This window comes from Seriola dumerili, unplaced genomic scaffold, assembly GCF_002260705.1.
Source record: "Seriola dumerili isolate Sdu_G_001 unplaced genomic scaffold, Sdu_1.0 BDQW01000322.1, whole genome shotgun sequence".
NCBI classification, from domain to species: domain Eukaryota; kingdom Metazoa; phylum Chordata; class Actinopteri; order Carangiformes; family Carangidae; genus Seriola; species Seriola dumerili.
In genome coordinates, this window is record NW_019174577.1 from 909762 (window position 1) to 933661 (window position 23900).

Here is a 23900-nt window from a genome sequence, read left to right on the forward strand (position 1 = left end):
AGAACTGATTTTAATTAATTCCACACGTCAATAACAGCTGTTAGAATACGATCATTTTAAATTTTACAATTTTATCCTCAACAGGCATCAAATGTGTCCCCAGATCTGAGCATTTGGTACAGGACATAACAATCCACACCTTAACCAGTCCTCCCAGTCCTCAGTGGCATCAGCTTCAGGTGCTGCTGCCCTCAACAGCTTTTTTATTGTCTGTTTGCCTATAGGAACAACTGGAGGCGATTCAAGGCTTAATAAAATATTATTTAAATTTTATTGTCTTTTAATATGAACATATAAAAAAACACAACAAACAAAACATTTACATCATGGATTGTAAGCCTCTGCCCATGCTACCTTATGCATTATAATAATAAGAAGAGATGCCACTACAAAAAGACCAGACCCTCAGCTCTCTCTAGCTCCCAAACAACCTGCAAACGTATCTGGCTCAGATCCACAGAAGCAACCTGCACCACCTCTAACCTTTAACCATAAGGCAAAGAGAAGTTTAGGAGATCCGTTCAAATAATAACCTTCTATATCTAGCAACAAATGAACAATGTCGTTTTTATATGTATAGCAGTTACTTACAAATACAAATTGCCTAGTTAAAGACAGGTATTAAGTTCTTTACATTATTTTGCTTCAAAGAGCCTTATATAGAACATCCTTTTCAGGGACAGATCAATCAATTTTGTGTGATCACCAAATTTTTTCACCACTACATTGATTTTGTAAGCTATGCCAATGTGTCAAAAGAAGGAGAAAAATGGAAGACCAGATTTGACCTACTTTTTCAATCATCAACCCTATCACACGGTGCACTTACCAACAGTGAGGGCCCGGATCAATGTGTAAATGTCGTTTCTCTGTGCATTTGAGCAAGGCAAAAGAAAACCAGATTGTGTGCTGATTAAACTGCAACAAAGGGATGATGAGAGAGGGAAACATACCATGCACAACTCATCTGAGTCACTACTTTTTCCCTCACAAGTGTCTTACAGTGGAGTAGGACTGCTGCCTTTCTCGTTTCACATTTTCTGATTCCCATGCATGAGATGGTTGAGGAGATCTGGTCACAATGGTCATTGGCTTTCAAATAAATAAGCCATATTGGGATGAAGTATCAGATGAAAGTGCAAACAGCTCTAGCAACACAGCAACACCTTTTCTCTTCAAGCAAATGCTGATGACCTTCCTGCAGGCAAACCTAAAGCCTGCACATGCAGCCCGTGTATCCTTATCTGAGGAGCAGCAATCACATACTGACAATACCAGTGCAGGTGCTGAGGAATATTAGTTGTAAGCCTACAGCATGTAGCAATTAAAGTCCAATTCTATTCCAGCAAATAGATATGACCTTATCTACATTGAAAGGAGGCCAAGGGGGATCGTTGGTTGAAGCAGCTCCACTTGTTCCAGACAGGACAATTTGTAATCCAATCAATGACTTAAGCTTGGTGGGATTGCATTTACTGACACTTCATTAAGTTTTGTTGTGTCAGACATGCTGAACCCACCACAGCAAAATACTCTGAATGCTTCTTTGACCCAGGTCGGATTCATTCACAGGAAAAGAAAAGGAGCATTCATCAACAGCACAGCCTTTGAGCCTCTCATCACCCAAACCACTGCAGCAGGGGGGTCCTGCTTTCTGCAACTACAAGCTCCTGTCTGTACAGAACTACAGCCCAATATCATGTAGATTTATGACAGATAACTGTTAAGAGAATGTGAAGCAGTAAAATAAATATGATATTTGCAGAGAAGGAGGCCAAAGTGTGGGAAAAAAGGAGGACAGCGCTTCTGAATCCGGTTCCATAACTGTCCTTTACCTCAGATTTTTTTAATGCATCTCTGTCCATTTCTCAAACTGGAAAAGTCTAAGTAAAACATAAATGAAATAAAACACCTCAGACTGGGGTCTCATCTGCTGGCCAGCTCAGCTAGTCTTAAAACAATGGGCTCCAATCTTCACTGCTTAACAAAAAAAGAAAAAAGGCACCAAAATCTCATAACCGTTTCCTGTCAATGAATTCTTAAAATACATCTGCTTTGGCACAGCTGCCGCACAGTAATTTTGATGAGTTACGTCCATTTGCACTGCTGATATATCAAGCCTAATAAATGAATGATGTTACAGATAACAGCAGAAATGTTGTACAGAGTGGTACAGCTCTACCTGTCACTGACACCTAGTTAGCTCGATTATCCGCAAACTAGCTTACCCTTCAAAGATTTTGTTGCTGCAGAAGAAACAGAGCTGCATGGAACGATGGAATTAAAAAATAAAAAACAAAATGTAGGAAAACAAAATCTCCAGTGTAAAATTGGCTTCATCAATTCTTCTGTCCTCGGCTTCTTTCTTAGCTACTCTCTGGTCAGTCTGCTAAGTTTTTATGACTGAGGTAGGTTCTCTTATCTAAGGACAAAATAAAAATGGAAAGCATCACACATTGAGGCCAGTATTGTGTTCTGCCTTTTCATAATTAAAAGGATAAATTCCTGAAAAAACCCTTTCAAGCTTTGATTTCATTCTCTGAACAAAGAAATAATAACGCAACAGGAAAGGTTTCAATTTGCATCACACTCCACGTACCTTTGCCTTGTCCTCCCCCAAATTATTCATGCTCTTTTCCATTAGTTGTTTTTGACCTTTTACCAAAAACTACTGAGGAGCCTCCATTTTTAACTTGCCTGTTCATCACAAATGTGACAAAAATCAGAGACGCAAACATTGAACGCCCATGGCTAAAAGAGCCTGTAATTCAGAGTCAAATACAAAGAGATACGGGGTGGTAAAGAGGAAATTGTCTGGAGAGAGACGAGGAAAGGGGGGGTTGGTATTGGTGGTGGTGGTGGTGGTGGTGGTGGTGGTGGTGGTGTTGGGGTGCTTGATCCACTCAGTTTCTTTAGTAGAGGCAGGACGGTACAGATATTCACTGCAAGGTGACAGTTGGCCAAAAAGAGTTAGATTTGCTTCCAGTGGTGTACAGTACAAAGAGGAATCCTAATCACTCTAGATTGAAGATTCATTAACAGTGCATGTTTGAGTGTGTTTGTTTTGTCTGGATATTGACCAGAGCTGCTAAAAGGCTCTGATGTTTGGGCATAAGGAAGGGTTGTTGCATCTAGTGGATTACTGTGTTCCTGTCCTCAAGTTTTTAGCCCCCTGCCTCTCTGTCTCTGTGTGTGTGTCAGTCTATGAGGGGACAGAGCTGTGGGGTCAGTAGGCAGTGACCAGGTCCTTGTCGTAGTTGTATCGGCCCCTCTTTGGGGCAGGACTGTCAGCGCTGTCCTCTGTGTCCTCACTGTCTCCGCCTGCCCCGCCCCCTTCCTCCTCAGAGGAGGAGTCAAGAGTCAGATCTACCACTGCACCTCCTCCCGGTGCCACAGCAGTTCCTCCAGTGACTCCTGGCATGCCCACGGAACTGCTTCCAGATTTGCCCGTCAGGCTGGTGCTGCTGTGGGCTGGTGAATGACCGTTTGCCTCAGGAATGCCTGCAGACAGAGATGTTATTTGGAAAAAAAAAAAAAAAGATATATTACAAAAAGAATAAACTCTAGCAAACTAATACACAGAAAAAAAATGAACACACTCAGTTGAAGAGGTAAATGTTACAAGGTTTGACACTTACATATATCAACAACGGGGTACTCTGGTGTGTTGCTGCGTTCTCTTTCCCTGTCCCTCTCCTTGTCATCTCTTATGGGTCGCCAGGAGCCGTCGGTCAAGTACTCAATCTCCTCAATGTCCTCACTTGTCTCTTTCAGAATCTCAGAAAGCAGCCTGAAATACACACTGCTGGTTAGAGTTGCCTTACAAAACAGATTTCACAGCAGAAAATGAGCAGAATACTGAACTCCAGGAGCAATGCCTAGTAGGTCTACATGGGTTCCTGCAGTTTGCAGATTACGTGTCATTCCAACATGTTGGGTTCTGATACGCTCCTTGAAAAAAGTCAACATTAACATTAATTCTATGAATTTCACAGCGTCAAAAAACACTTTATAAACCTGACAACATTTAGTAATTAGACCATTGAAACTGAAACCTGGAGATCAGTTAAAGAAGGGACTTTCGCAGAAGCTTAATTTAAGGAATGCAAATATACCTCAGAGCCAAACTGTAACACAATGCCTTCAGTCTCTGTAGAAGTAGGGGAGTGCCTGTGAGAGTTGCTTCGAATTTGCAAGAAATTACAGGCCCAAATTGTTGTGGATTAAAAAAAAAAAAAAACTTTATCATCAAGAATATTTTGATAAAAATGGAATGCAGGCTCATCTGTTTTTCCTACTCCTACCCTCAGCTACAATTTTCTTTGTGACAAACAAACAAACAAACAAACAAACAAACAAAAAAGAAAGACAAAATCTGTTAAGATGTAGTTCTTTGGCAGTCTGGCACCTTTAGCTGAAATGAGTATTTTACAGTGTCAAATTACTGCAGGTACCCTGTGGGTCACTTGCAGCCATGACTACTGTAAAAAAAAAATAAATAAATAAATAAAAAAAACTCAATTGAGCTCTCACAATTACATTGTTCGCTAAATTATAGCATTGTTAGAACAAATAGATGAATTAGAATTACTGCTTTGTGGTTGCATCTCTCCGCCACCCAATCAAGTTGCAGTTTACATCCATGTCAGGACTCAAAATATCACTGGTCAGATACAACATTAAATCAGGTAACTGGTTTTAATTTTGTGGCTTATTGGTATAAGTGTATAGGCCATGGAAAATAATGTACGGGAACATGCTTTTTTGGTCAAGACCCCAGCAAAAAGCATTTTTATATTTCTTTCAGTGAAAATGAAATGCAAAAATTACCATTCCTACTAAAATGGTGACTCCTATCTCAAAAGTATTATCTGTCAAAATAATTGCAAAATGATTTTATTTGCATATCGTTCAGCCCTTATTTTCAAAAGTTTTTAAATATAACCTGACAGCAGGCGTAGAAATACAAAACAAAATGGATGATCACCCTCTCATGCAATGCAAAACATTAAAAGCTTTTATAATTAAAACACAGTAGGTTGGTGCGTGGTTCAACTTGTATGAACAGTCCTACAGAGGGGCCGACATCTGTGAAGCTTTAAGCATTTTCCCTAGGCTGGCTTGAACACACAGGGTCGTTAAAATTACAGAAACATTTTCAGGATTTATTGAAAAGACGAGGATGCTGCGGCAGTGGGACAAGTCAGAGCATGTTTCTGTCTCCTTACCCATCAATTGTGAGCAGTTCAAAGGGTGCGGGCTTGTCACAGACGGGGCAAGTCCACGTGGGCTTTTTCTCATTCATCTGCAGGAAGAAGACTGCGTCGAAACACTGAAGATGGGCACAAGTTAAAACTCGACATGGTACACCGAGCCGCATCTTCACCAACTGGGAAATGGGAGAGGAGAAAGCATGAAAAGATATGAAAAGATATCAAATGTCAATGCATGAAAAACATTTAGGAGACATGTCACAGCTTAAATTGTCAGCTGTTCTCATATCAGCATACTCACTGGACAGATGAGAGAAACCCGGAGGCCTGTGGTTGCAATTTCACTCTCTGGGTCAAAACGTAGTTTGTCTTGTACTGTAGATAAATGGTAGAAAATTTATAATGACACCTCATTTTCTATCCATGTTGTAATGTATAACATTAAATGCACAAGCAAGTCCTTCCAAAACGGTGTTAACAGAAAGTTTATGATTTGAAGAAACAAAAGTCAAATGAGTTTCTTTTTTACGATTTTAAAGTCCTACAAGAAACAGAAAATTAGGAAGAGTAACACTTACTGCGTTCACGACAGCGCTCTGCACTCTCAACAGAGCAGAGTTTGAGTTGGCTGAAGAGGTCTGCTGCAGTGAAGACCCTCACTAAATACACTGCCACAGAGTACCGCTGAAAACACACAGATTCAGAGATTGTGAGCACTGAGTTTGAAAGACTACCAAACAAAAATAAAGCTTGTAGAGTAGCTTTAAGTATTCAGACCCCTTCTGGTTTTTGCACACTTCATTTTTTTTTCGTAGAGTTTAAAAAAACATTGTCTTTATGGGTTATTGAGTGCTGGTGGGTGGGCAAAAATGGCAGAGCGAAAACATGTTTTAGAAAGTTTTACAAATGTTGTGGAAAGCTGCCTCTAAAAAAAAAACTCTAAAACACATGACACAAACACACAAAACACTGATGGGTTGAGATTTATAATATATTGCATACAATATAGGAGACAGATATCCTATAACATTAAGTCAAAAGGGAGGGTCTCTCCGAAAGAGGGGCAAAGTTCATAATTTATAATTTTCTTGGAAACAAACCAAAGGATCATTATTGGCCTTTTGCCCATAAAACAACCAGATATTAATCAGTTGGCAAGAAGCTACAAGGTGTTCACAACCTGTCCCCAAGATAACATAAGATATATTACAAGGGGCCTCTGCCTAGTGATAACACAGAACATCTGGTTTTACTTTATCATTCCTCAGGTGATCCTCCTCTTAAAAGCATTGAAACATAAATGAATAAATTATAAATGATTCACACTGATCTTACTTTCACACAAATTAACTCAAAATCCAAAACTGAAATCTTTCATTTAGAATAAGTATAAGACTCTTAATTCTGTACTTTGCAGAAGCCCCATTAGCAGCAATTACAGCTTTGAGTCTATGAACTGCCATCTTCAGGTCTCTCCACAGATGTTCTATAGGGTTTAAGTGTGGGCTTTGGCTGGGCCACTCAAGCACAGTCAGAAACTTGTCCCAAAGCCATTCCAGCACTGTCTTTCTTTCATACTGAAAGTTGAACCATCACCCCAGTCCCAGGTCATGTGTACTGTGGAACAGATTTTCTCCGAAGACCTCTCTATACTTAGCTGAATTTATCGCTTCCCTTAGTTCTAACCAGTCTCCATGTCCCTGCTGCCCATCATCACGCTTCACTGTAGTGATGGTATTAGCCAGGTGATGACCAGTGCATGGTCTTAAGTCAATTTAATTTTCCAAAAGGTGGACTCCAATTAAGTCCTAGACACATCTCAAGGATAATTAAGGCAAATAGGATGCACCTGATCAGACTTTGGATTGCCACAATAAAGTGTCTGAATACTTTTTTATTAGAGATGTCAGGAAATTTCAATAAATTTGCAAAATTTCTAAAAACACGCTTTCACTTTGTCATTATGGATTACGGAGTGTAGACTCATTGGCAAAAATTTAAAATCAAATCAACACTATAAAGTGTGCTAAAAGTGAAGTGATCTGAATACTTTCTGAAGCCACTGTACACAAAGTAAACCTCAACTCCACTTTAAAAAATTATTTTTATGGGAAGAGAAATCTCCTTGTTATCACCATTCTCATCATATGTTAGAAGAATCAAGGCAAATGTGTTTTCTGGAACCCTCCTGATTATATAACTGTATTTAATGCAAGTTATTCTCTTACATTATATGGGCCTATTACAAAAGTCACACATCACAGAATGTCCACTGTTTCTTGGATCATCTTCCCTAAACACAGAGAAAATGTTATAAAATGTTTTAAGCTTTAGTGCAAATATAGCTTTCTGCTTAACAAAAATCTTAGATTTTGAAGGACTAAAATCCCTACAAACTCCTCTTGTGGGCCAAACACAAGGTTATAGACTTCTTTACTTCAATGTTCCACTTCAAACAAACAAAAACAGTTGGTTTGCCTCTAAAATCAGTAACATTTCTCCTGTGCACTACACTTCTGAAGTGCTGTGGTTGGTTTAAACCTGTAGTATTTTGTTCATGCTGTGGATAAAGAGAGACTGTTGAAATCTTACCACAACAGATCTGCAATGACATTCCTCTCTCTCCATGAACATTATCATAAACACTGCAGAGCAGTGTATAAAATATTAAACACAACCCTTATAGGAAAGTTGTGATGCAGGCCATACATTCTTAACACAGAGCAATTCTGCTTTCAGACATTTAAATTGCTTTATAGGTTTTAATTCAGGCTTACTGCAGGCTACTGTGATCAGGACACCCAAAAAACTGTATTTTCTCAATTAATTAAATAATAGTCACACTGTAAATGCTGGAACCACAGAATTAAAATTGTTTTCTTTAAAAATGACTCAAAACGATTGATTATCAAAGCAGTTGCTGATTATTTCCTAACTAATTAATTGACTAATTGTTTCAGCTCTAATTGACACACAAGGAAAACTCCATACAAAAACCTGTTTTTTTACTGTGTTTGTTTAGTTTCACCTTTCACGTTGCTCATCTCTAATTGGTTTACACAGGAGCTCTGAAGGAGAGGGTGCCAACAGAGGTAAGAGTGTATTCATCAGCTTTCCAGCTGCTTAACAGGATCAGGATTGTAGAGGCAACAGTCAAGAAGCCAGCTGAAGCATTTCAACACTTGGCCCTCGAAATGAGTTATACCACACACAGCTGAGTGGGACCATGGAAACATTCAGAGAACTGTATGTCCCAGCTCGCCTGGGTGCTCCTTGTAATCTACCAGCAGGAGAAGATATCTCTACTTGCCATGTTGCCACCACAACCATGATCCTATTCCACAATATTAGATTCAGCATTAGACTCTGACCTTGCCAAAGTTTCCCCAGGTGATGGTGACTCTGTTAGTGACACTGGAGAGATGCAACCAGGGAGTGATGTTTACAGGTCGACAAGGACGACGGGGTTCCACACCAGGCTTATTTGAGGGGTAATAGCCCTGTAAACACACAGACACACACAAATACCAAAGTATTATGTAAGTTACCAAATATTTTATCCAGATAGATAGTTCTTGAATCATTTGCTGAAATGGCATGCATTGGAATTCCCTCTGGAGGGCTTAGATACAGTTTAAAAGACTAACTTGTTTTTGGGCTCTTGATTGTGTTACTTGTACAGTCACTATTTTAACCAAGAAGCACAAATTGCAAACAGCTTCTAGTCTTTTCACTTTTGTACAGAGCTCATTTCTCTGTAAGAAAAGCACTGAGCTCCGAGCAAGTTACACAGGGATGATAGATTACAGTCGCATCTATAGTTTTGTCCTTGTGCTTCTGTTTATTAATGTCCATATAAAAGCAAAAAAAATTAAGCAGTGGAACCAAGTCAGTCTCACTGTATTTTACATTTTGGTACTTTCATCTTTTTCCTAGCTACGGCTTTCTTGATGGCTATTAGTAATATTTTTAATATTTGTCACTGGCTTCAGGTTTGGTCCATGCATTACCAATTACGTTATGCTACAACCAAAATTAATCTCTAAACTGCATTTTGACATTACATTTGTAGCTGCCACAAACTGTGAAACTTTTCAAAAAATCTAAAAAGTTATCACACATTCTCGGGCAGCTTTCTTTTATGTCACTGCTACATCTGATTTGAGAAGTCCACGGCGTGGTCCTTCCTTTGTTGTGTGGGTGCTCAACAGCAATCTTTAGAATGCAAATGCTATCAAATTCCCATTACTGTTTTTACAACCCTTATTTTTGACCATTGTCTTTCAGGGTTGCTTTTTTGACTACACAGCTTGTGAACACAACAATGCAGCAAACAATTGTCTTGGCGGTTTAAGCTTCCCACCAGCACATAACACAAAACACCACAATAGTTTGCAAGCCACACAGAGAATGGCAGCTGGAAAGTTTCCTGCTTAAGTCTTGCCAGTGTATTGATGCCTTCAGGCTGGCTAACCAACACTGAGTCTGTACCTGGATATTCTTTATCTCGTCTTATTAAACATCTACCTGCATCAGGTTGTCTGGTCCATCCCTACCATACATTATGGGGCCAGTTTGGCCATGAATAGGCAGTAAGTCTGTCACCAACCAGTGACTCATTGACTGCATATATAAACAGATGGCTTACCATAATCACTGGAAAAATTATTTCACAAGAACAGAAGATCCTCCCTGCTTAGATCATGTTTGTGCTCTGAAGGTGTGGTGCATGTCAAAGAAGTGAATCAACCCACCGGCACATGACAGTAGGACTGGTTGACTTTGACAGCAATGTTTGGGGGATACTGGTCCTCTTGAACTCCAATGGAGTCCGTGTAACAGATTCTGCAACAGAGAGTGACAGGAGAGAGAAAGATTACTATGATAAGAATTTCAGCATGACTGCCTCTGTATCCATCAAGTCTTTGAGTACTTTAGAACTCGTTCAAATAAATCAATATTTTAAAAGAGAATTATGGAAGTAGGGGTTAAATTTGTTTGTCCATGCATGGTAAAACTATTTTTCCATTCTCTCCTATGCATCTGTGGGGAAAATTGCGATGAACAGCACAGTCACTGGCAGAATCTGCACCTTTAAGACAACAGGATTGTGAATATCTATTGGTGATTGATTCAACGGGAATTACTGGGAACTTACCTCAGAACCACTTGGATTGATCTGATTCCTGGACGAAGCTCACTAGGAATGTCACAAATTAAAATGAGCATCAGTTACATATTTTTGAATTAAGCTGGTGTTAACTGAACAGTGCAGATCTGGGAGAAAATGTTGGATTTTCTTACCTTGCATTTCTGATCTGGTCTGCTTGGTTCGGTGTTAATTCAAATATGCATTGACTGTCCTGCAGTTTCTCATTGTTCTGGGAAACTGTAAACAATGGTAGACAAATTTCATTACAACACAGTATGTAGCGGAATAATTTATTAGGACACATAATATTTCTCCAAAAAAAGAATGATTTAAATAAAAGGATAAAGAGACATCAAATGGTCTCCACTTACTTAGCTCTGTTGGTGGCAAGAGTGTCTCCAAAGTTTGGTAGAAGGGCAGTGGTACCAGCTTGACCTCTGCTGCAGGTGTGGGGAGCGGTTTGGAAATGCCGTTGAGGTAGTCTGCGCCCTGAGAGGTGGCAGTGGGGGAGGAGCTGAGGGGTGAGTAGGCAACTGGGACGCCCTCTGGACGCCGTGCTGCAAGCCAGCCAGATGTTTTGGGAAAGCGCGACTCGTAGAGCTGCCTGACATTCTTCAGAAGCTCCGGGCTGTATTCGGTCTGCACCAGCCTCAGCGCACGCCCCACCAGGTCCTGCTTCAGCCCACTTTTGCTGCGACCCATTGAGGCCAGCAGCGTCTGCAGGTCTGAGACCCGGAAACTTTTGACCATGTTCTATGGGGAGGAAAAGACAAAATTTGAGATATAAAATACAGGGACATTTAAGTTTGTAAACAGAGGAAGTTTGAGTGACAATGCCATCAATTTACAAGTAATAACACTCATTTTAAGAGCCATCTCCAATTCCAAGGCATATTTATATTCGAATAAAATGCAAAGCCATTTACCAACACATAGCTAATGACTTTGGATTTCTGTTACTTTGGACTTTCAAACAACTGAAAACTTCAAATATTTTATTCTTTCCCAAGCCCTTTGTTATTCATGCTTTTCTTAAGGTATTTATGTATCATTTAAACACAGATCCCTCATTATGCTGGCTATGCGTCTTTACACTGTACTAAACAAAGTGGTCATAATGCAGCCCCAGTTTATGATTTTAGATAGCACGCTGGCGTTCTGGAATCAGAGCAATGATGTGTAGTGTCGGAGCCCATCCCACCAAGCCAGCTCTCCTTTTTGCACAGATATCTAACTGTGTGACCCAAGCACAAAAATGCATTCCAGTACATTTGTGTTTATATTCTGTGAGTTTCTCCAGTGAATTTATCAAGTTCCTAAACATACTGTCTGAAAAATCCTTCAAAGTAAATCTAATAACTCAATGCATTATTAGATTTCTTCCCTAACACAACTATTAAATTTGCCCTTGACAGGCTCCACATCATTATTTAATGAACTTATATGCACCATTTAACATGACATAGCAGGTGTGTGAAACTGTTTGATTCCTGCTATAATTAGCTAATGTACTTGGTCACTTTAATCCTTCAGAGGCATGAACCGGACATGTAATTAGCCTGCTATAGTAAGAAGTTACATCAGTCCTCATTTTGAGCGCTTCATTTTCATCATTCCATTCTTTAAAAATTTGCGGTACCATTAAACAATCTTTTGAACCCTGGCTCTGCAATACCAGTTAAAATGTATGACTTCACCTCTATATTTCATTGTATTACATCCACACTACATGTCTGTGAAACACTGTCAACACCTGGCAACAGCATAAGCTTGAAAAAAAAAAAAAAAAAAAAAAAAGAAGGCATGAGCACCTTGTTTAGTTTAAGGATTAAAAGCTACATGTTAAAGCACAATTTAAAAATATGTGGTAATAACTATAGTTTGAATCTTTATTTGACAAAAGATGGGTATAGTTTTCTTTTAACAATGTTTACATGTATACCAAAATCTGTTTACAGCTCCACGAGCTAGAACACACCTCAAATTTAAAACTGGTTCACCTTAATTACAGTATACTTCATTACTAGTAGTCGGCAATCAATCAATCAATCAATCAATCAATCAATCAATCAATCAATCAATCAATCAATTAATCGTCGAGGATTGACTGTTAAACTGCATTGGTGGCTTGTGGATAAAGTGTGTCCAGCAATGACAACCAAACTTTTCAGTGGAAGACAAACCATAACAAGCACACGTTTACTCATTGAATGCACTGGCTCTAAGTGTAGTCAGTGCAACGCAATACAAAGTTTAATATTACCAAAGTCTAATTCACTGACTATACCGGTTCCAGATTTCGGTCAGCCACATTAACCTTGTATAGAGTACTTACTCAATACGTGAAATCGCTTATTTCAGGACAGGGCACTCATGACAAAGTATACAATCTGCCTGAGGATGTTTATTTAACCGGCAGCAGCAATGCGAACATTACTCGGCAACACACGGAATGTTGTTGTTGTGAATGGAAAAACCCGACCTGTCTGACATGCTTTATCAGCCAGTTTTGAGCCCACATTAAATTTGCACAATGAGGCGACTGTCCATTGAGCTTTTGATTGATGAACTGAGCAAATATTGCAGCCATAAAGGCAGTAACGTTGCAGTTTCTTCAGCCTCACTTTAACATCACCAGTATAGCCTACGCTATCGGCTGGCTAGCTTGTCTACAGACTGTGCTGTCGGTATTCAATAATGGCAACTGAACATTTTGACAGGTGCACAGCTCCATAAACTAAATGGTAACTACAGAGAGACTTTACTGTAAGAGAAATAACGTCATATATGAACACGGCGGGTAGCATGCTAGCAGCAAACCCCCAAATGTTTGTATGGTCTCATCATTCATTTTCATTTCTTCCTTCAGAGCCAGCGTGATGCTAGCTGAACCAACGCACTTGCCTGGTTAACACTACCTAGCAGGCTAGTTACGTTAGCAGCGCAGGCTAGTTCGTTTCGTCGTGAATGTAATACGCCACATTTCTAAGAGTACAGCCTCTTAATCATATTCATGCAAAGCCCCCAGTTTCCCCACGGCCAGGGAGAGCTTCAGCTCACACTCCCGTGCTCATCTCCCATCAAACCAAAGCTAGCCAAGCTCTACTTGCCATCGCTTCCACCAGTTCGGCCGCCATCTTCGTGCAGCAGTACCGCGAGAGTCAACGACGACGGCTACTCTTACACCAATGAAACATAGAGCCTGCTTTGATGGACGGGTGACCTCAGTCAATCACAGCGCGGATTTAACCAGGGCCTGCAGCGCTGCATACAAAATGGGCGGGATCGTCGTTTTTTAAAGTTACAGTACAACTTTTTAAAAACACTAAGAGACAGGTCTCATTTTCAAAATTAGGCCTCAGTGTCTATTGATGATACCACGTGTCAAAGTGTTTAGATATCCATGATGTTTCGGTTTTATAGTATTGAGGTACTGTGGTCGAGCGTCTAAAAAACAGTTTAAATTCAACATGGGTGTAAAGCATGGGGCGTCAAGTGGATTCGGTCGCATGGTCCCCTCAAGTCCCCTCCGAGCAAACTATTCCGTTTCAGGTTCTGCCTCCTGCCGTGAGATGTGGAGTTAATGCTTTGTCTAAAGTATGTTCTTTATTGAATCAAAATGAGTAATTAACAAAATGCACCCACACGTCAAAGCATAGACCAGCCATATCATGACTAAAACACAAATGCCATGTCGTGTCACGCTTTTTGCAAAATGGAATTAAGTATATATGGGACACCTTTACGCACCATCTGGTGATCCGGCCCAGGTTTTCCTAAAGCTCTTCATATGTGGCAAAGAATAGCATCATGGAAACACAAAAATCAATTAAAGGAATTGCAGTATCATGTAATAACATGGTGTTTTGTTTTTTGGCTTTACTTGGGATGCGAAACATCAATAAAACAACACTATACATTCAAAAGGACAGCTGGCTTTGTCACCAAGCTGGTTGATGGAATATGCTATCTATAATTACACTTTGTGAATTTGTAGGAAATATAGGATTCAGTTATTATGATACACCTGTCTAAATTTAATTCACAAATGTAGACCCAAATTAATTCATGGTATGTTCTACACAATACAGGCTACTATTTTTTACAATTCTAATATTGGTTCATATTTATTAACCTAATATTGGTAGTCTAATATGTAGACTACAAGTCTACATATAAATTAATCAATATAGCTGAGTAAAATTCAAAAGCTTGATAATGTAAAGGCAGCATAATGCTCTGTGTTGTGCATGTATTTCATGTTCCATTATTTAAACAGAAGAGGGCAATATGGTCCATGATTTGACCTGACTGTTAATTCATGCCCTCTGTAAAACTAAGAGAACGAAGCAGATCCATCTAGATACTGTACTATTACTGTTACCTAGATTAACACAATGACTGCTGTGGAGATGGCGTGGGCTAATAAATATATCTATTGTGCAAGTTATTAAATTCCTACAATTCCACAGTTCATGTTACATCTGTCAGTATGAACTAGACTTTTATTTGTTTCAGATCCCAGAGACTTTAAGTTTATAAAACATGAAAATATGGGGCATCAGCAATTTTCTATTTGATGTCAATAATGTCAGTATGATACTGCTTGTCTGAATCGCTAGAAGAAGAAGAAGAAGAAGAAGAAGAAGAAGAAGAAGAAGAAGAAGAAGAAGAAGAAGAAGAAGAAGATACAGAATGTGTGAACAATGTGGCATTAACATTTTTTGAAAATGTTTTACATGACTTTGATCTTACTTATGGGACAATTAAAGTATATGGGGATTCAAGTGTTTAAATAGCATTATGTTTTAAGATGGATTAGATGCTTTATAAGCTTTGTCATTGGTCAAAAAAATTTAATCACACTTGGCTTTTCTTAATTGTATAAAAATTTTAATTGTAATTATTTCAATTATCCAAATTTAAATTCTATTAAATGAGTGTAAAGAGAATGTCAATTTATTCAAATGCCTGATGTGTAGATGTTTGACCTGAATATCATGACGTAAACAAAAAACAAAAAACAAATACACTGTATGTCAGCATAAACCATAAAAATCCCTCATTATCAAAACATAAATAAACACATCATTATGAAGTACTACTCAATAATTTTTCTTCAAATTAAGGGAAATGTACATGAAATTAAACCAAAATTATTCTTTAAAAACTTCTTGCACTATTAAAGATTACAATATACTACAATACAATGTAGCGCAGAAGCAATTTGGCTATAGTCTTTGAGAAGATTATTTAAAAATATCTAAGATTATATTTGGCGAATTCATTCACAAGCAGAAAAATTAGTTATATTTGTGTACTGCACTGCACAAAACTCTTCATGTCAACAACACAAAATTAGTTCATTAGATTTATTTGTCAAATACTTTACTGTTTGACTCAATGTGAGTCTGTTTTTTTTTCTCCATTACATTGAATTTGAGTCATTAATTACTGCTCTGTGGTAATTTAAGTAATTCTTTGTACAGCATCCCCATTGACAAAACAACTTTAACAGGATAAAACTGGCATCTAAAAGGCCTTTGATTCTACAGCATCCTACCTCTACACACCATGTCTTACTAAATCTTGAGTGTTTAATCTCCCGTAATTACAAAGATTTGCTTAGGTTAATAAAAATAATCCGCCTCAATTGAGACCCCCTACCTGGACCTCCCCTGTGCGTTCTTTGCCCCTTTCTGTGAGGGATAAATTCACAGTCATATAAATAGAGACACCTTCACAACTGTGAAGCACAGTTCTTTGATACAGGAGCAATAGGCAGTTGGATCAGAAGGAGGTTTTGATCAGGTCAGATTTATCAGAGAGGCGAAAACGTTTAATTAAACTTTGTTGGCAAACAAAGTGGCCGTATTTAGTCTTAAAGACTGACGTCATTTCCACAGTTGAGGTTGTGTCGCTCATGAGCGCATCAGGGTTAACAACAGTTGAGAGGCTCATCTTTATCTGTGATCTTGTCAACAGTAAGACTTCGGCGAAACAAGCGAGGGGCATTGAGGCATTCAGTTTATGAAGGGTCTTAATTTTAAAAGAAAATAGCCATGCTGTGAAAACTCAGGCACACAGTTCTGAGAAGACTTTTGGGAGAAACGCTTTCCATTTATTGCCTTATTCAACAGTCAGTCAGTTTGGAACCAATAAAATCTCTGTAATGAGTCTGAGATATCTTAATTCAGAAATGACAATGGAAGACAGAAGCAGCCACACTGGCGTCAGAGAACGGCTGGGACTGAGCTTCACTATTGACTACCTTCTGTTCAATAAAGGAGTCAAAGGTTCTAAAGAAGAAGCGACAGGAAGTCGTACGGCAGAGCAGACAGCGAACAACATGCTAAATCATCAGAATCCTAAACCCGAAGAGGTGGGGATTCGCTCTGAGATGAAGGAGACGCAGCTACAGAGGTCAGGGGTAGACATTGAAGAAAGGAAAGTCAAAGAAGAGGAGGGGGGTGAAGACCAACAAGAGGAGGGGGAGGAGGAAGTGACCACCACCATTTCTGTCAGCAGCGATCCGGAGAAGTCTGACAAGTCGGACAAACCCAACCAGTCGTACATTGCACTCATCTCCAAGGCAATCCTTGCATCCGAGCAGAAGAAACTGCTGCTATGTGACATCTACCAGTGGATCATGGACCACTACCCTTACTTCAAGAGTAAGGTATGTTCACGTCTCTGTTATTGTGTCTTTCTATTTACATGGCATGCAGAGATCAACTGACATGGCACTGTCAGCTATTGTAGTAAAAGAGGAATTTAGAATGTCAAATTGGTTGTGATTATGTGAAGTATGCACGATGACCCAGGTTATTACTGTCTGCGGGAGTATTTTGAAATTAATCATTCTCTCTGTTAACTCATCATAGCTACTGGTAAGACAGCTACTGGTAAGACATTCATGGAACAAATAAGGAGAACTCGTGTTTACCCAAAGTGTTCATTGTCATCGTGTTTAATTCAGTTGCTGAAAAATAATGTGACCGCCATTTTCACAAATGAAGTGACCTACTTGGCACAGGTAATCTGTCTGAGTGGTTAGGCAATTAGGTGCTCACAGGGAAACTAGATGATCTTCTTGTTGGCGAATTCACAAATAAAGTAATCCTGTTGCTAGGTTGCAAACTGCCTCTGCCTTTACCAGGTGCAACAACAGATTGGACGTAGCCTAGTGGATTAAAGTTGATCACTGGTTTGACGTGCTAAAAAGGTAACTAAGGGTGTTGTGTCTTACTGTGATCATATACGGTCTTGACACGCTATCGCGCATCCTGCCAACAACAGGACGAGGTGACATCTTGAGTAGGATCAGTGATACTTAGCAGCCACCTATGTTAATTTTCGAATGGTTCCATTTAACTCTTACCTGCTTTCAGGTTTTGTTCTTGGCCTAACAACATTTATTTTCTTGCTCCAACAGGATAAAAACTGGAGGAACAGTGTGCGTCACAACTTGTCTCTGAATGATTGCTTCATCAAAGCAGGCCGCAGTGACAACGGTAAAGGCCACTTCTGGGCGATTCACCCATCAAACTATCAGGACTTTTCTAACGGGGACTATCACTGCCGAAGAGCGCGGCGGAGGGTTCGTAGGGTGGCAGGACAGCTCCCCCTTTCCTCTCTGAGCTCCCCATACCACCCTGCCCTCGCCCGCCCCCACAGAACCACCTGTTGGTGCTGTCCTCAGGCCCCAGTGCTCCCTCTGTCCTGCGTGGCACCTAGACTCTACTGGCCTTGGTCCCGTGTGCAGCCACAAGTGGGATTCCACCCAGGCCTGCATGCCTCTGTACCCTGAGAATGAACAGTTTATATTTATGAGGTATTCTGTACTTACAGTTTGGGCCTGAATTACGATTGGATAAAAGAGACATTTTAGAACCCTTTTGCTTATGATGATGTCATTAGGTGATGTTAAAATTGATATGAAGTTGGACTTTATTACATTATATTCACCTTTGTAAATAAGGTCAAAGTAATTTTAGTACATTCAATGACTGAATAAAATGTATGAATCTTTTAATGACACTGCACATCTTTAATTTGTAAATTTGTATTCTGAATGTTTTTAGAACACCAGAAATACCAATACAATGTTTTGTTATAATCTCATTAAATCATATTGAATTCAACTGATGTTTTTTCATCAGATGCCTCAGGTGTGTGTGTGTGTGTGTGTGTGTGTGTGTGTGTGTGTGTGTGTGTGTGTGTGTGTGTGTGTGTGTGAGTGTGTGCGCACTTGCCTGTGCGTGCAGATAGAATTAAAAGTGAGCCCAATGCTAAAATACCACTTGGTATTAGATGCTAATTAGTCAAAGCTGTCGGGATGCAAAATCTTCTGCCTTAAGAGACTAAAATCAGGCTTCCCAAAGCCGACTCCCAAGGATATGAGGCCAGATAATCTGAGCAATCCCAAATAGTTTCAAGAAATAGGAAGCTTATCACACAGTGTAATCTGTAACCGCTGCTGCAGAAAGAGGGGGACCACAGGAGGTCGGGGGCGAAGGAAGCAGAGGAAAGGGAAGGAGCCAGAGGGAGAGAGAGAGAGGTGAGGGGACGCTGATTTATAGGAGAAATGGGGGAGGGCTTTTTAGGGGCAGAAATGTATGGCAAAAGGAATAAAGACATATTTAAGTTCATGCTGAATGTGCAGTTATTGTCAAAATTACATTATTGTTATATATTTTTTGATGGACGTCATAAATCATCATCATAAATAGACACCGTAAAGGCAATAACTGAAACTGTCTCTACAACAGGATCACTTCTGTTATAAGATGACTCCAAACTATTGCCATAATAAGTATCAAGTCAATTTTGTACCTGTCCGGCTTTATATCAATAGTGAAAATTCTGTCTGACTTGCAAAGGTTGGCATTTACATCCCCAGTGCTCCAGCCAAAGAGGATTAGGTCATACATTGACTTTTCTGAACTTTGTTTGTCTCAGCTCATGTGGGCTTCTTATTTGCAAATTATTGAATATTTGAATAAGGCAATATTTGACATGAAATTAGATTCTGAATAGACAAACGATATGTCAGAGGGATAAAGCTTAAGAGACAGAGAGAGAGAAAGATAGGGTGTTGTTCAAAACAGTTATTTTTTGGTGATGTTCATTAGAACAATGACAAATCCATCTAATTAATTTTTGTTCACCAAATCTTCCTATTCAATGTCAGCAGCTAATTGGAGACCTAATTTGCTTAATTCCCATGAATTGCTCTCTGCATCAAATCCTCTTCAATTCACCAGATTTAAGGCTTTAATTTGGTTGCATATGTTTGCGGTACACACACACACACACACACACACACACACACACACTCACACACACACACATACACACACACATGCACACATGAGTACAAGAGTGTATAGTTCACACACATACAACTCTCAAGGCTCTTGCAGACACACACACATTACGTGTGTAACAAAATTAGGAAAATGTGATAACGCTTTTCCTGTCATGCACATGCAAAAACTGTTAAAATAGTGTAAATAACATCAATTATATTCAACAAAATTACACAGAATTGCAATTAACTACCTTTCCAGGGGAGTGAGATTGAGGTCATGAGCTGTCTTTGTGTGTGTGTGTGTGTGTGTATGTTCATATGTGCATGTCATTTTGTTAATCTAATGAGATGGGCGGAGGGATGCAGGGGGCCGTAGATTAAGGCACAAAGATTTGTTCCTGATTAGCAGAGAGTGAGGTAAGAAGATCAGTCCTGCTGAGATGGCGATGAAACATTATGGCTGTGTTTTAATACAACACATTTACAGTGGCATTCCAAAGCTGATTCCCTTTGGCTTACATGTATCTCATTGATTTGGTTACAGACTCAACATACAACAGTTCACACAGCATAGGATGAAGCCTGAACCCATACATGCACCTATAGATCAAAGAGGGACACAGGAAAAAGGGGGATTTTACCATCAATTCAGTGCAAATTACACTAGTTTTCAGCTTCTGGCTTCTGTTGTGTGCAATACAGTATGTTTCATTAGCAGAATGATTTAACCCAATACATGGTTTAATAAAATTACGCCTTACTATACAATCATGTTTTTATACCTTATTATACAATGACATTTTCTGACGTTTTGATACCTTACTATACAATGACGTCTTATACCTTACTATTCTCTGCGCTCTTTGACTTTTTCATGCCTCATTTTACTAACACGCTTTTAAGCTTTGCTATATTATGACATTTTTATGCCTTACTATAGGTAAAGTCTTTCACCACTCACCATGGGGGTATAGTGTTTAGAACCGTGACTTTGCAATCAGAAGGTTTTGGGTTTGATCCCAAAGCATGGGGCATTTTTGTGTGGAGTTTGCATGTTCTCCCTGTGACTGCGTGGGTTAGTTTGGACTACTTTGTCTTCCTCTTGCAGTCCAAAGACCGGCCCATTAGGTTTATTGTTGACTCTAATGCCTTACTATACTGTGACATCTTATTCCTTATGAGTTTTTTACACCTTACTATTGTATGACTTTTTCATGCCTTAAGATACTATAACTTTTTGTACCTTATATAATATGACTAAATAAATTATTTACTTTACTAAGAAATTTTTTATGCCTTATTATACCATGAGGTTTTTTTGACATTTTTAGGCCTTAACATACTAGGATGTTTTTTGACATTTTTATGCTTTATTATGCTATGACTTTTTATCCCTTATTATACTATGATGTTTTTTGATGTTTTTAAGCCTTACTATATTATGACATTTTATGCACTATCATATAACTCCTTTTATTGATGATTTTACGCCTTCCTACCCTATCACGTTTTTATACCTTATTATACTATGATGTTTTTTACGTTTTTATTCCTTACTATACTATGACGTCTTATGCCTTACTATTCTCTGCATTTTTTTACTTTTTCATGCCTCATTGTACTATCACGCTTTTATACCTGTCTATACTATGATGTTTTTATGCCTTTAGTAGCTAAAAACTTGCATCACTCACCATGGTGGTGTTGTGGTTAGAACTGTGACTTGGCAATCAGAAGGTTGTGGGTTTGATCTCCAGGAATGGGGCATTTTGGTATGGAGTTTTTCATGTTCTCCCTGTGTCTGCGTGGGTTAGTTTTGTCTTCCTCTTGCAGTCCAAAGACCGGCCCATTAGGTTTATTGTTAACTCTAATGCCTTACTGTGATATCTTATGACTTATGAATTTTTTACACCTTACTATTGTGTGACGTTTTTATACCTTAATATACTATGACTTTTTTGTACCTTATATAATATGACTTACTAAATTATTTACTTTACTATGACATTTTTATGCCTTACTATACTATGACGTTTTCATTACATTTTATGCCTTACTATACTATGAGATTTTATGCCTTATTATATTATAATGTTTTTAAACGTTTTTATGCCTTACTATACTATTACATCCAACACCTTACTATTCTCTGTGTTCATTGATATTTTTATCCCAGGCCGGGAAACCAAAGTCCCAAAACCGAACCACAAAGAGGAGGATATTCAAACCGAAGCATAAAAGAAAATCTAAATACGGGAAACACTGCAAAAATCATAACTGAGAACATCCGGGAAGTCCACAGCAAACAGGAAAAAACAGGACCAACTTCTTCACGGAGAAATGGACAGGGAAGGGACGACGAGGCTAGAAAAGGAACTGGGGTTCACAAGGATGTAGCCTGAGGGCTGGACAGACAGGCAGGACACCTTGGAGGGACGGCCAAGAGGCAGAATAGATTGGGGGACCTCTCCAAGGTCCTGCCTTCACCCCAAGATCGAGCTGGAGCCAAAACCGAGATTCTCCGTAAGGTCCCCTCAGGAAGGTGAGCAGGAGGGCAGCAATGAAGGTGGGTCCCCTCGAGTGGCTGAACCACAGGGCGGTGAAGGTGGGTCCCCTTGGGAGGCCAAGCAGGAGGGCGGTGAAGGTGGGTCCCCTCAGGTGGCTGCGCTGGAGGGCAGAACCACCGGCAGAGCAATTCTGGTGGGCGAGCAGGAGGCTGGCAGAGCCCCTCTGGTGGGCGAGCAGGAGTTGGCCAGACTAGTGACTGGGGATCAGGAGGAGGAGACAGCCAGGCCACCAACAAGAGATCAGGAGCAGTAGGCAGCTGAACTGCTGACTGGAAACCAGGATTTGATGTAGGCCAGGCCACCAGCTGGGGATCAGGTGCTGCGGACATCCGGACCACCAGCAGGAGATCAGGAACAAAGGGTGGCCTGACAGGTGATAGAAACCAAGAGCTGATGTTGACCAGACCACCAACAGGGGATCAGGACCAGGAGGTGGCCAGAATGACGACTGGAAACCAGGAAGTGATGTTGACCAGACTGCTGACAAGACTCAAGGAGCTGAGGTCAGCTGGACTGCAGACAAAACTTGAGGAGCTGGTGTTGGCCAGACTGCAGACTGGAGACTAGGGGCTGGAGCTAGCCAGACCACCGACTGTGTATCAAGAACTGGCGGTGGCCAGACCAGCGACTCGAGATCAGGAACTGAAGTCAGCTAGGCCACCAACTGGAAACGAGGGGTTGGAGTCGGCCACACCATCGATTGGGGACCAGGAACTGCGGTTGGTCGAGTCACCAACTGGAAACAAGGAGCAGGAGTCAGCTGGACCACCGACGATACATGAGGAGCAGCGGTTAGCCAGGCTGCAAACTGGGAACCAGGAGCAGAAGTTAGCCGAACCACAGACTGGGGAACAGGAACAGGAGTTGGCCGGATCGCCTACAGGACACAAGGAGCAGGTGCCGGCCAGGCTGCTGACTGGGAACCAGGTCAGCTGGGCTGCCAGTGGCGGGAGGGAGGCAAGGGTAATAGAACACAGGTGAAACACATTAGGGTGGGGCAGGCAATCAACAAGGAGGGAAACAGGACAAAGACAGGAAGTAAAGTAACCACAAGACACACAAGGGAAGTAATAAAAAATAAAACAGGAAATGAAACAAATGTTCAAACATAACAGTCCAAAAAGTGTTCAAATTTAAATAGTCAAACAAAGTCCAAAATTGTTCCAACATAAATTGTCCATCAGAAGAAGATGAAGATATAAGTTTATAACATATATGAAATACTCATAGTAAAATACAGCTTTATTGAAAAAACGTATTAAAATTCTATATATTTGTATATGATTTTCTTTCTCATTAATTTCTCATTAAATTTTAACATAAATGTCTATCTTTTATATTTACATATATAATATGAACATATACGGAAAGGCTTCAGGATGGATGTACAGTATATTTAGATGGATATATATTTATGTAACATATGTCTATAATTTAAACAGATACTAAAATACATGTTTCTATTAGCTAGACATATATGTCAATATATGCTATTGTTCCAATTTCTAATAGGTTTCCTATGTAATTTTTACATATATATGTTTAGGCTACACTAAAGTATTTTAAAATAAAAAAAATAAAAATATGATTGTACTTCACATGTACATATATTTCATATCTGGAAATTCAACACATGTACATATATAACATTTGTG

At 39.6% G+C, this 23900-nt stretch overlaps 2 protein-coding genes across 2 annotated transcripts; one reads left to right on the forward strand and one right to left on the reverse strand.

The window, feature by feature from the left end:
- Positions 1–13507, reverse strand: pias4 (protein inhibitor of activated STAT 4). The gene is made up of 11 exons (XM_022759586.1): positions 13476–13507; positions 10737–11118; positions 10518–10602; positions 10372–10413; positions 9968–10058; positions 8585–8713; positions 5792–5897; positions 5515–5588; positions 5229–5389; positions 3639–3790; positions 1–3501 (listed from the first exon to the last, which is right to left on the reverse strand). Exons 1-11 carry the CDS (start codon positions 13500–13502, stop codon positions 3227–3229), a joined length of 1524 nt encoding a protein of 507 aa, XP_022615307.1. The 5' UTR covers positions 13503–13507; the 3' UTR covers positions 1–3226.
- A 3057-nt stretch (positions 13508–16564) lies between these two features.
- LOC111232078 (forkhead box protein D4-like) lies at positions 16565–22498 on the forward strand. Its single transcript, XM_022759431.1, has 3 exons — positions 16565–17044; positions 17801–18136; positions 22172–22498. Exons 1-3 carry the CDS (start codon positions 16565–16567, stop codon positions 22496–22498), a joined length of 1143 nt encoding a protein of 380 aa, XP_022615152.1.
- The last annotated feature ends 1402 nt before the right edge of the window (positions 22499–23900 follow it).